Here is a 12,016-nt window from a genome sequence, read left to right on the forward strand (position 1 = left end):
CCAGTAAGGGATTTTTTTAAGAATAAGAGAGACTCTCTCATGTCACAAAATGAGAATGGATTATAGTGAGAGTAATCTTTTGGAGAACACCATATTAACCTAAATTGTTATATTTAAAGACCCAAACCTGTGACTAGATTAGATTGGAAAATACTACTTTAGATAATTTATTCTCTTCTACTAATATCAAAATACTATATAATTCTTCTGCTTTTCCCTCCTTTTCTGCCTCCTTCCTTCCTTCCTCTATTCCTTCATTAGATACTTACCTTAAATTTATCATATTCCTATTTCATGCATTGAACTGTGCTAAGTATATGTGTGTGTGTATATATGTGTATGTGCATGTGTGTATTGGTGGTGGACCATGCAAATGTGATCCCTTCCCTCCATAGGTTTATAATCTATCTGTGGTGATAGATATGCACACTTATAAATTTTTTTTTAAGTCTCCAAGCTAGAATATGATCAATGCATGATGGCTCTCCTCAGATCTCCCTGTGTTCCTCCAACTTGTTTTCTGGTTAACTGACTTTCTCTTTTTGGGGGCTTTTGAGATCATCCTTTACCATGAAACTTTTCTCTTTTCCTCTACTGCTGTTTTCACATTCCATCCTATCTACAAAATTCTTTCCAGCAAATAATGATGGAGAGGCCTTAGGCATCCATTAACTATATACTTTCCTCTCACCATCCTTCAGCATTTTCCTACCTTGGATGCCTGCCCTTCTATGGAAAGAAGATACTTTGATCCAAGTATTTAAATTTATTCCTAGTAACCAGAGATATCTGGTATCTAAGCAGAGATGAACATCTAGCCATTTGCTCACATAACCTAGCAAGCACTGATTATAATAAAATATCCTAGTTTGCCAAAATGGTAGCAAAGTAAAAAATATTAAGGAAAAATTAATATGGAACCTTTAAAGAAACAGCAACTAGATCATTATTACTATTGAATTCTCACTGAGGATTTACAATGTGCTAAACATGGTACAATGTATACACCCAATAAAGTCTTTGCTCTCTAGGAACTAACTATAAGGTGGGATTTTTCAAATCTTATTTCATCCTATCTTTTCAATATGCTCTGCTAAGAAAAAAGAAGTCAATTTATTTCAACAATATTTATTGAGTACCTATTATGCATGAGGCATTGTGCGTGATACAAAGAAAAATAAACAAGATGTATAGAATATAGACTTCTTAAAGGCAGGTACTGTTGCCTGTAACATTAATAAATGCCTATTGAATTGAAATGGATTGAAAAAATGAAAAACCTTAGCATAATTATGTCTGGTACACAGTAGGTGCTTAATAAATTCTCATTGACTTCACTCAACCACTTGTCTTCCAAATGTAGTTTAGCATGTAATAAATCTTTACAGTGTAGTAAATAATAAATCTTCCCAGTCGGGTTAGAATGAAGGTTGGTTTAGCATGAAAAGATGAACAGAAGGTTAACTTCCTTTGGGTAAGCTCCAAGTGTTTTCTAGAGTATGTTGGTATTTAAAACTGGAAAATGCTGTTTACTTACCTTCTGCCCCTGAATAGCTCCAGTTTCCATCATATATAGCAGGATGCAGTACTACATTTAAACAAAACAATCCTTGTCTCATTACCCCTTTGACATTTATAATACAGTAAAATTAAGCATAATGGCCACTAGGTGGCACAGTGGATAGAGGTCTGGCCTTGAAGTCAGAAAGACTCATCTTCCTGAGTTCAAATCACTAGCTGTGTGACCCTGGGCAAATCATTTAAGCCTGTTTGCCCCCATTTCCTCCTCTGTAAAATGAGCTGGAGAAGGAAATGGGAAACTACTCTAGTATCTTTGCCAAGAAAACCCCAAATGGGGTCAGGAAGAGTCAGACATGACTGAAATACTCAACAACAAAAATTAAACATGTCATTTTGCCAAAATTAAGACCTTTCACGAGCCTTGTCAACATTTACTGTGGAGTATTACATTTTGCTTGCTACTTGAAAGCTCAAGATTTACAACCTAAGGCCCAGTTGTGATAGAAAGGCAAGTTGACATTTACGTAGTCTTTACTCTTTGCAAAAGGTTTGATACATGAATAATTGTAGCCAAAGGAAATTGTACTTGATTTATAATTTAAATATGTACTTAGGTGATGATTCATTATATATACCCTTTTATTATCTTAGATCTCTCCTGTCCCACTAATGGTGGCATCAATTTAATCAATAAAACAAGGAACAAATACTTATTAAATACTTACCATGTGCCAAGTACTGTACTACACACTATGTATTAAATTTTTGGTGTTTATGTTGCTTTCATTTCTTCCTCTTATATGTGAACTGTTTTGTCCCTAAAAGGGATTAATAAAGCATATTTTCAATAAAGCCTTCATTAAATACATATTTTTTTCAATGATTCTCTCCTCTTATTGCACTTACTCAATCCTTTATTCGTTTGATAAATGACCTAGGGAAGCTGCTGAAAGTCAAATTCAATGTATCCACAACATTGTTTCCTTTGTCCCAAGTCTCCCCTCTTTTCCCTTTCTGATTTTCTCCTTATGAAATCAGAAGATGATCAGATTGGATATATTATCAGCAACTTCCATCATTAATTTTTGTCCTATTTAATATTTAGAAGCCACAATGCTGTGGAAAGAGCACTAGAGTGGGATCACAAATATTTGGAATTGAAAGATACTAGTCTAGTCTTTTATAGATGAAGAAACTAAGGCCTAAAGAGCCTGTGTTTTGCCTTGTGTCACAATGAATCCTGGGATATTTGTGTGACATGATACAAAACACATCCTTTCTGGTTCTCAGTTTCTTAAGATATATGAGGAGATTTGACCAGATGGAATCTAAGGTTTCTTCCAATTTCAAAATTCTCTGATTGCAGGATTCTAAGACTTCACCAATTCCAAGATTTTCCATAATGCGCTGCTGCCACCTAGTGATGAGGTTGGGTTTTGAGCCTTTAGCTTTCAAAAAATGGAAAGTCATATCTAAGAAAAGTAAAAATGCTTTTCTAAATTACATAAAATGTTTAATTTGAATTTGTTCTAAACTTGGTTGATCTGAAGATTAGATAGACCAATGGAAGCAGGATAAGATAAGGACTAAGGGGCCCAGCAACAAGAAGTAGGAAGAGCTCTACATATGTAGGTATTTGGCATCCAGATGTCTAGCATTAAGCAAAAAGTAGGGGTACCGGCAAGGAGGTATGGCACAAATATTATTTAGTATCAACTCATGGGCCCTGAGCTGCAAAGGTAGAACTACTGTCCCATGAAGCCTTAGATATATTTGGAATAACAACTCACATTTCCCTAGCATTTTTAAGTTAACAAAGATAACAGCTCTCCCACAAACCTTATGAAGTAGATACTGTATTATTATCCCCATTTATAGATGAAGAAACTGAGGCTTAGTGGTGCAGTGACTTGACCATGGTCTCAAAGCTAGTAAGTGTCTGAAACAGGATTTGAGTCTTCCTCACATTAAGCTTTTTCCTCTACCCTACGTGTCTCAAACCTCCAGGCACCAGTGCTCTCTTAATTACCAAATCTGATGGTCTCTTCTCAGTCCTATCCTTCTCAATCTGTCTGCTGCATTTGGCATCACTCTCTAACTTCTACTCCAGGATATCCTCTCTTCTCTTGGTTTTCATTATACCCCTCACTCCTGGTACACCTGTCTGACCACTGCTTCTCAGTTCATTCATTCATTCATTCATTCATTCGTCTATCTATCTATTTATTTATTGTTTTTTGGTGAGGCAATAGGGGTTAAGTGACTTGCCCAGGGTCACACAGCTAGTAAGTGTCAAGTGTCTGAGGTCAGATTTGAACTCAGGTCCTCCTGAATCCAGGGTCTGTGCTCTATCCACTGTGCCACCTTGCTGCCCCTCAGTTTATTTTTGTTGCATCTTCATCTACATTATACCCATTATATGTGGTGTTTCCAAAGGTTCCTGGACCCTTTCCAAGTATTTCCTCTAGAGATGTCACTTCCCTTATAAAGGCATTTTAACCTTTTTAAAAAAAACCTTTGCTTCATCTATTTTCAGGAAATCTAGTTAAATTTGTACCCAAGCTATGCTTGGAGATACCTAGGTGGGACAGCGGGTAGAGTGCTGAGCCTGGAGTCAAGAAGATCTGGACTAAAATCTAGCCTCAGACACTGACTAGCTACGTGAACTTTGAAAGTCATTTCATCTCTGTCTACCTCAGTTTCTTCAACTGTAAAATGGAAATAATAACAGCACCTACATTAGAGGATTATTGTGAGGAGCAAATGAGATATTTGGAAAGCACTTACCACAGGCCCTGAAGGTGCTTGATAAATTATTTCCTTCCCTCTTCCTTCTTTCTTGCTTTGGAGTAATTTTTTCTTCTCTATTTGTGTCTTGTATCCCTGTCACCATAATCTGTTTGCTTTTTTCTTATCGTGGTATTCTTTTCTTTTTTTAAAATTTGCTTATTCTTTCAGTCTACTCTCTGAATCTGGACTCGATACTAGGTCAGGCTAGAATACTACTTGGGAGGAAGGTCTGGGCTGGTCCTGTTCATAATTTCTTGGGGTTTTGAGTATTGTGTAATACCAGTCTCTTAGGGACAATTATGGCTGGAAGCCTGAAAGCTTCAGTGTTCCCAGTGTGGTCTGATTCAGGGAAGTAAGTTTCTGAGCACTGCCCTAGTTAGTGGCCTGACCTCTGGAAGTTCCTGACCTGGGTTTGGGTCTGATCAACAGTAGAGTCCTGTTAGACTTAGCAGTTATCAGTCACCTGGGAAAGACCTGGTTCAGAAGTACAGAACTGCAAATTCCCCTTTGGTCTGTGATTCCTACCCTAGTTATTCCTCTGAAAGTTTTAGATTGAATTAGAAGCTTTGCTCCTGGGAGGGGTGGTGGGTAGAGTGTCTAAACCACACTAATGCTCCATGCTTCCAGACTTGATTCTCTCTTGGTAGACTATCTGGGGCTTGTGACTATTCCTCCTTATTCCAGAAAGTGGACATGGACGCAGATGCTCTCTTCAATCTGCCTTAGATCCGTGACCTGGAACTAGATAGCATATGATAAAACTGTCAGATAGCACCCATTCAGGTCTGGGTCTGGACCTTCTCTTGCCCTGGTGTACAGCCTCTCCCTGCACTGGAGTGCTCTGTGGCTGTTCCTGGCCAGATCCCATCCCCTGTGTCCACAGACCTCTCTGTCACCTTCTGCTGACTGGGTGGAAAAGTGATTTCCTGTTACTTTTTCTTGAATTTCCCTATCAAGATTCAGTCTGGTACATTTTTCTAGATCTGTTTGGGGGAGATTGTGTGTGTGTGTGTGTGTGTGTGAGCAAGTTTGCTGTACTGCTTCCAGCTACTGCTCCCATGGGTTTAACTATCATCTCTACACAGATGACATTCCCACATCTATATATTTAGCTCCAATTTCTCTCCCAAGCTTCAGGCTCACATCACCTATTGCCTATTGGACATAACAAACTGGCTGCCTAGGAGACATCTTAAACTCAGCATCTCAAAAACTGAACTCATTATCTTTCTCACTAACCCCCATCCCTTCCAGACTTCCCTATTTCTGTAGAAGGCACCACCATCCTTCTAGTGTCACAGGTCCATAATCTTGGCATTATTCTGGACTCCTCATTCTCTTTCACTCCACATATCCAATTGGTTACAGATCTTCCAGTTTATACCATCACAACATCTCTCTCTCTCTCATCTGACCCCTTATCTCTGCTCAAATGGCTATTACCTAAGTCCAGTGCCTCATCACTTCTCACCTAGGTTATTACAACAGAATATTGATACAGGTTATGAATCTTCCTTGCTCAAGTATTTCCCATGTTTTAGAGTCCATCCTCCACACCGCTGACAGAGTAATTTTCCTTAAGGATAGATTTGACCATATGGCTCTCCTCAGTCAACTCGTGGTTTCTTACTGCCCCTTGGAGAAAAATTAATTCCTCTGTTTAATTTTTTTTTTTTGCAGGGCAATGGGGGTTAAGTGACTTGCCCAAGGTCACACAGCTAGTAAGTTTCAAGTGTCTGAGGCAGGATTTGAACTCAGGTCTTCCTGAATCCAGGGCCAGTGCTTTATCCACTGTGCTACCTAGCTGCCTCCACCCTGTTTAATTTTTAAAACCCTATGCAACGTATCTTTCCAGGCTCATTGGACAATACTCCTGCCCCACAACCACTCCAAGCAAACTGGTCTCTCTTTTTTTCTCTTATAGCACTCTATCTCTGACCATCCCTCATGCCTGGAATGTACTTTCTCTTTATACCTTATCTCTTGTTATTTTAAGATGCAGCTAAAGCACCATCTCCTACTCAAAACTTCTCCTGATCCTTGCAACTGCTAGCATCCTTCTTTCCAAACTTCTTTGTATTTCACTACTTTATATATACACATAAAAACAAACATATATATATATACATATATATATGCATGTGTCTTTATTATCCTTTTCTTTATTTCTGTATATATTTTTATATGCACTCACTATTTCCCTTATTATGAACTAAACTCATGGTAATCAAGGATTGTTTCATTCTTTGAACTTGTCCTAGCACAGAGCCTATAACAGAGTAGGTGGTGCATAAATACTCATTGATTGATTGGTTAAGCAAGGTAGGACCCTGTTACCAGAGGATTTGGGGAATAGGTCAACAAACAAATCAACAAATTAAGGAAAAGGTTAGGAAGCTAAGGCAGAGACAAAAAAGCATAGGACAATAAGACAAGGCCCCACATACTAGGGTAAAAAGAGATAATTTAGAACAGGGAAATAAGGCAAGAATTCAACCAGGACTAGGACTGGCCTGGAGTAGAGCTTCTTGCCTAAGGTCCCTCATATTTCTCCTTAGTTCTATTCCATTCCATTCCTTTCTATTCAATTCAACAAGAATTTATATAGCAACTAATGCATGCCAGGCACTACACTAAGCACTAGAATGCAAAGATAAAACTGAACCATTCTACCATTTCCATTCTAATGAAGAGTACACAGATAAGTAAAATCAAAATATATGCAAATTAATTTCAACAGGATGAAGAATTGGCACTAAGGGAATCAAGGTCTACTTTGAGTGTGGGCTAAGGTTGATTGGACAAGTTAGAATTTTGACCCCAGATGCTAATGTTTTGGGGATCTAGTTGCCGCTAATCATGTAGGCTATTATTTATTGTACCACCTCTGTATAAACAGTAAAAACCAAACTTAAACAGCAAGAACAAAACCCACTTTTTTTTTTTTTTTTGGTGAGGCAATTGGGGTTAAGTGACTTGCCCAGGATCACACAGCTAGTAAGTGTTAAGTGTCTGAGGCCTGACTTGAACTCAGGTCCTCCTGACTCCAGGGCCAGTGCTCCTATCCACTGCGCCACCTAGATGCCCCAAAACCCACTTTTTTACACCCTAGTTATATGAATAAATTGAGTACAGCACTATCACCAAAGATCCAAGTCATTCAAAAACCAACGATTAAGATTTAATGTTGAAGCATTTGTCCATTTCCAAATGGTGATTGCAGTTTTTTGGTCATTATTCTTTTAGGACCCTGGAAGAATCTAATGCAACTCTATAAGAGAGCTACGAAGCTAATGAATTATTTATTCTCTCTAGTTAATGTTTTCTAAGCTAAGACTTTCCCTGACCTCCTTTAGATGTTTAAATTTATTTCTCCTTTAAGATCTCAGGAGCCCGGTAGCCTAAGGTATTTCTTCTTTATTTTATTATATGTGTGTGGAATTGAAGAATAAGTTGGATCGTTTCAAAACAGCCTTTCCCCAATGAGTAGTTGTAAGTTGGAATGGAGATTGGAATTTAAAGCTCTGGGCAGCCATTTTCATCCTTTGAGCACTAGTTAATCCTATGAGTTCCACATCTTCCCTTTCTAGCAGCCATAGTTCTGCTCTCCTCCATCTCTCCCTAGCCCACTCTCTCCTAGCCCTCTCTTGAGCATCCCTCCTCCCTCCCTACTTAATATCAACAGATCTTGTCCATTTCTAGAACATCTAAAACCAAGGAGGGAAAATATTGTCATTATTCTCTCAAACACAGTATTCAGTCCTCTTTTCTTCCAATTCAGGGAATCAATGTGAATCTTGTGACAATAAACCGCGTCTCCTCTCTTCACGAAGCCTGTCTTGGGGGACATGTTGCTTGTGCAAAAGTCTTACTGGAGCATGGTGCTCACGTGAGTAGCACAGAACAATTTATATTCACTTTGGCTACTGTGCATTTCTTTCTTTCTTTTTTTTTTTAGCTCATTATTTATTTATTTATTTATTGTCAAGCAATTGGGGTTAAGTGACCTGCCCAGGGTCACACAGCTAGTAAGTGCTAAATGTCTGAGGCTGTATTTGAACCCAGGTCCTCCTGACTCTAGGGCTGGTGCTCTATTCACTGCGCCACCTAGCTGCCCCATCTGCCATGCATTTTATTGAGACCAAAGGCATGGCATTTCTTCATGACAGGGCACAAAATGTAACTGGGACCAAGGGTGAAATGATTGCTGAGAAGGATGCCTCATGGGGAGTGGAGGGCAGAGCAGGGCAAGACTGGAGAGGGACAGCTCACCATGACCACCATGGGGGAGAAGGGGAAAAGGAAGCATCTCCTTTGTTAGAACCCTATTTTAACAAATGGCTCTTGCTGAGTTCAGCTTTTACAATACTGCCCTGGGGAAACACAGCTTATCCCTCTCTAGTTGTGGCTCTTTCTTTTGGTATTTGTAACCTCTGCTAATGACTTCCCCATAAGAATGTTCTTAGAATTTTGGTGATCTCCATCAATCACTGAAATTCTAGAACTGTTCTTACTCAGTATTGCACCTCACCGAAGAAGGTACTGGAAGCGAGTGAAGATTCCATGACTATGACTCTTTCACATCTTCCTTTTTTGATGATGATCCTTTCTGGGGACAAGGCAGGGAGGCCAAATAGTACATTAAAAAGAGCTCTGGAGGGGGCAGCTAGGTGGTACAGCAGATAAAGCATGGACTCTGGATTAAGGAAGACCTCAGTTCAAATCCAGCCTCAGACACTTGACACTTACTATCTGTGTGACCCTAGGCAAGTCACTTAATCCTGATTGCACTGCAAAAAATAATAATAATAAATAATAAAAAAATAAAAAGAGCTCTGGATTTGGAGTCAGTTTCATACTATCTTTGTGATTTTAAACAAGTCACTTCTTGAATAAATTGAGCCTCAGTTTCCTCAGCTGTAAAATGAGGCATTTGTACCAGATGATTTCTAAGTTTTCTTCTAGCTCTAAATCCTATGTGAAATTTTAGGGAATAATGCTAAGTGGGGAGGGGATTCTTAGTAAGCAGGATCAGACAGTAGATCTCAGAGGAAATATTTGGGGTCATTCGGAAACATTATTTTCTGGTTTCTTTCTTTCTTTCTTTTTTTTTTTTCAGTGAGGCAGTTGGGGTTAAGTGACTTGCCCAGGGTCACACAGCTAGTAAGTGTTAAGTGTCTGAGGCTGGATTTGAACTCAGGTCCTCCTGACTCCAGGGCTCTATCCACCGCGTCACCTAGCTGCCCCATTTTCTGGTTTCTTAACCATCATTAGACGATGCTATCTTTAGTCATGCCTGGCAAGGAAGATGTGGGTTAAGAATGGAAACAATTAGCATTTTGGGTAAAGGAGGGGAAAGAATGTTAAATTATATGAGTTGGGGGAATGATGATTAAGGACCTGGGAGCTGCTATAGCAATCATAAGTATATGTTTATTTTTTAGATCTATTATTTATTTATTTTTGACATTCATTTAAAAAAAATTGAGTTCTGAATTTTGTCCTTCCTTTCAACTCCCCCCTAACACATTGGAAAGGCAAGAAATGTGTTATTAGTTATACATGTGAAATCATGCAAAACATATTTCCATATTAGCCATGTTGCAAAAAATAAAGGCAAGAAAAATAAAATGAAAAAATTATACTTCAACCAGCATTCAAACCCCATCAGTTCTTTCTCTAGAGGTAGATAGCACTTTTCATCATGAGTCCTTCAGAACTGTCTTGGATCATTGTATTGATCAGAAAAGTTAAGTCATTCACAGCTGATCATCATACAGTATTGCTGTTACTGTGTATAATGTTCTCCTGGTTCTGCGGATTTCACTTTATATCAGTTCCCAGGATTTTCCTAAAGTATCCTGTTCATTATTTCTTATAAGACAATACTATTCCATCACAGGTATATACCATAACTTATTCAGCCATGGACATCCCTTTATATTCTTGATCCTTTATTCTTCCAGACGAATTTTTAAATTATTTTTTCTAGCTCTATGAAATAGGTTTTTTTTGGTAGTTTGATTGGTATGACACTGAATAAGTAAATTAATTTAAGTAGAATTGTCATTTTTATTATACTGGCTCTGTCTATCCATGAACAATATTTTTCCAATTGTTCACATTTATCTTTATTTGTGTGAAAAGTATTTTGTAATTGTGTTCATATAGTTCCTGGTTTTGTTTTGGCAGGTAGAATCCCAAGTATTTTATGTTGCCTGCAGTTATTTTAAATGGAGGGTTGAGTAGGTGGCACAGTGGATAGAATGCCAGGCCTGGAGTCAGAAACACTCATCTTTCCTGTTTTAGATATCAGTACTATATTTGTGTCCTAAATGGAATTTCGTTGGGCTCCTTTTTTGTCTATTTTTCCCAAATAGTTTATTTAATATTGGAATGAATTGTTCTTTAAGTGTTTGATAGAATTCACTTGTGAATCCATTTGGTCCTAGGGATTTTTTTCTTAGGGAGCTCATTGATGATGTGCTTAATTTCTTTTTCTAAAACAGTTGTTTAAGTATTCTATTTCCTCTTCTGTTAATCTTGGAAACTTATATTTTTTCTAAATATTTGTCCATCTCACTTAGATTTTCAAATTTATTGGCTTATGATTGGGCAAAATAGCTCTAAATTGCTTTTAATCTACTCTTCATTGGTTATACATTCACCCATTTCATTTTTTATATTGGTAATTTAGTTTTCTTTATTTTGCAATTAACCAATGATTTATCTATTTTATTTTTTTTTCATACAGCCAACTCCTGGTTTTTATTTGTTTAATAGTTTTCCTATTTTCAATTTTATTAATTTCTCTTTGATTTTCAGGATTTTAAATTTGATGCTTACTTGGGCATTTTAAATTTGTTTTTCTAGTTTTTTTAGGTGCATGACCTATTTATCAATCTGCTTTTTCTCTATTTTATTGATATAAGCATTTAGAAATATAAAATTTCCCTTAAGTATTTCTTTGGCTACATCCCATAAATTTTGGCATGTTGTTTTGTTATTGTCATTCTCATTGATGAAATGATTTATTGTTTCTATGTTTTGTTCTTTCATCTATTCATTCTTTTTGTTGTTGTTCAGTTGTTTCAGTCATTTCTTACTCTTCACAATCCCCTTTGGGGTTTTTTTTTTGGCAGAGATACTGGAGTGGTTTGCCATTTTCTTCTCTAGATCATTTTACAGATGAGGAACTGAGGCAAAAAGGGTTAAGTGACTTGTCCAGGGTTACAAAGCTAATGATTGTCTGAGGCCACATTTGAACTCAGGAAGATGAGTCTTCTTAGCTCCAGGCCCAGGATTCTATCTACTGTGCCACATAGTGGCTAAGAAAGGTAATGTTTCCCTCTGACATCCAATATAATAATGGGCTTCTTTTGTTGTTTTTGTTCAGTTGTTTTCAGTCATGTCTGACTATGACTGGGGTTTTCTTGGCAAAAGTACTGGACTGCAACTCATCTTGCAGATAAGGAAACTGAGGCAAACAAGGTTAATTGACTTACCTGGGTTCACACAGCTAGTAAGTATGAGGCCAGATTTGAACTTGGGAAGATGAGTTTTCCTTACTCCAGCACTCTATCCACTGTATCACCTAGCTCTCCATATTCATTCTTTAGGCTTAGATTATTATTTTTTTTAGATTTAGATTATTTTTATCCATGTTTCCATGCCCCTTTATTGAATATAATTTTTTATCGCATTA

The 12,016-nt window shown here is 37.6% G+C and overlaps 1 protein-coding gene across 4 annotated transcripts in view; it reads left to right on the forward strand.

Moving 5' to 3' along the window:
• The window catches only part of ASB11 (ankyrin repeat and SOCS box containing 11), a 67,882-nt gene that overhangs the window by 30,399 nt on the left and 25,467 nt on the right, over positions 1-12,016 (forward strand). For 3 of the 4 annotated variants that reach the window (XM_043996080.1, XM_043996079.1, XM_043996082.1), the window contains exon 3: positions 8,093-8,200. The exons of the other annotated variant lie outside the window; for it this stretch is intronic. In XM_043996080.1, coding sequence (XP_043852015.1) covers positions 8,093-8,200 — 108 coding nt within the window. The remainder of the gene's footprint in view (positions 1-8,092; positions 8,201-12,016) is intronic. 4 annotated transcript variants of the gene reach the window in all.

The sequence above is a fragment of the Dromiciops gliroides genome, chromosome 3 (genome assembly GCF_019393635.1).
Source record: "Dromiciops gliroides isolate mDroGli1 chromosome 3, mDroGli1.pri, whole genome shotgun sequence".
Lineage (NCBI taxonomy): Eukaryota > Metazoa > Chordata > Mammalia > Microbiotheria > Microbiotheriidae > Dromiciops > Dromiciops gliroides.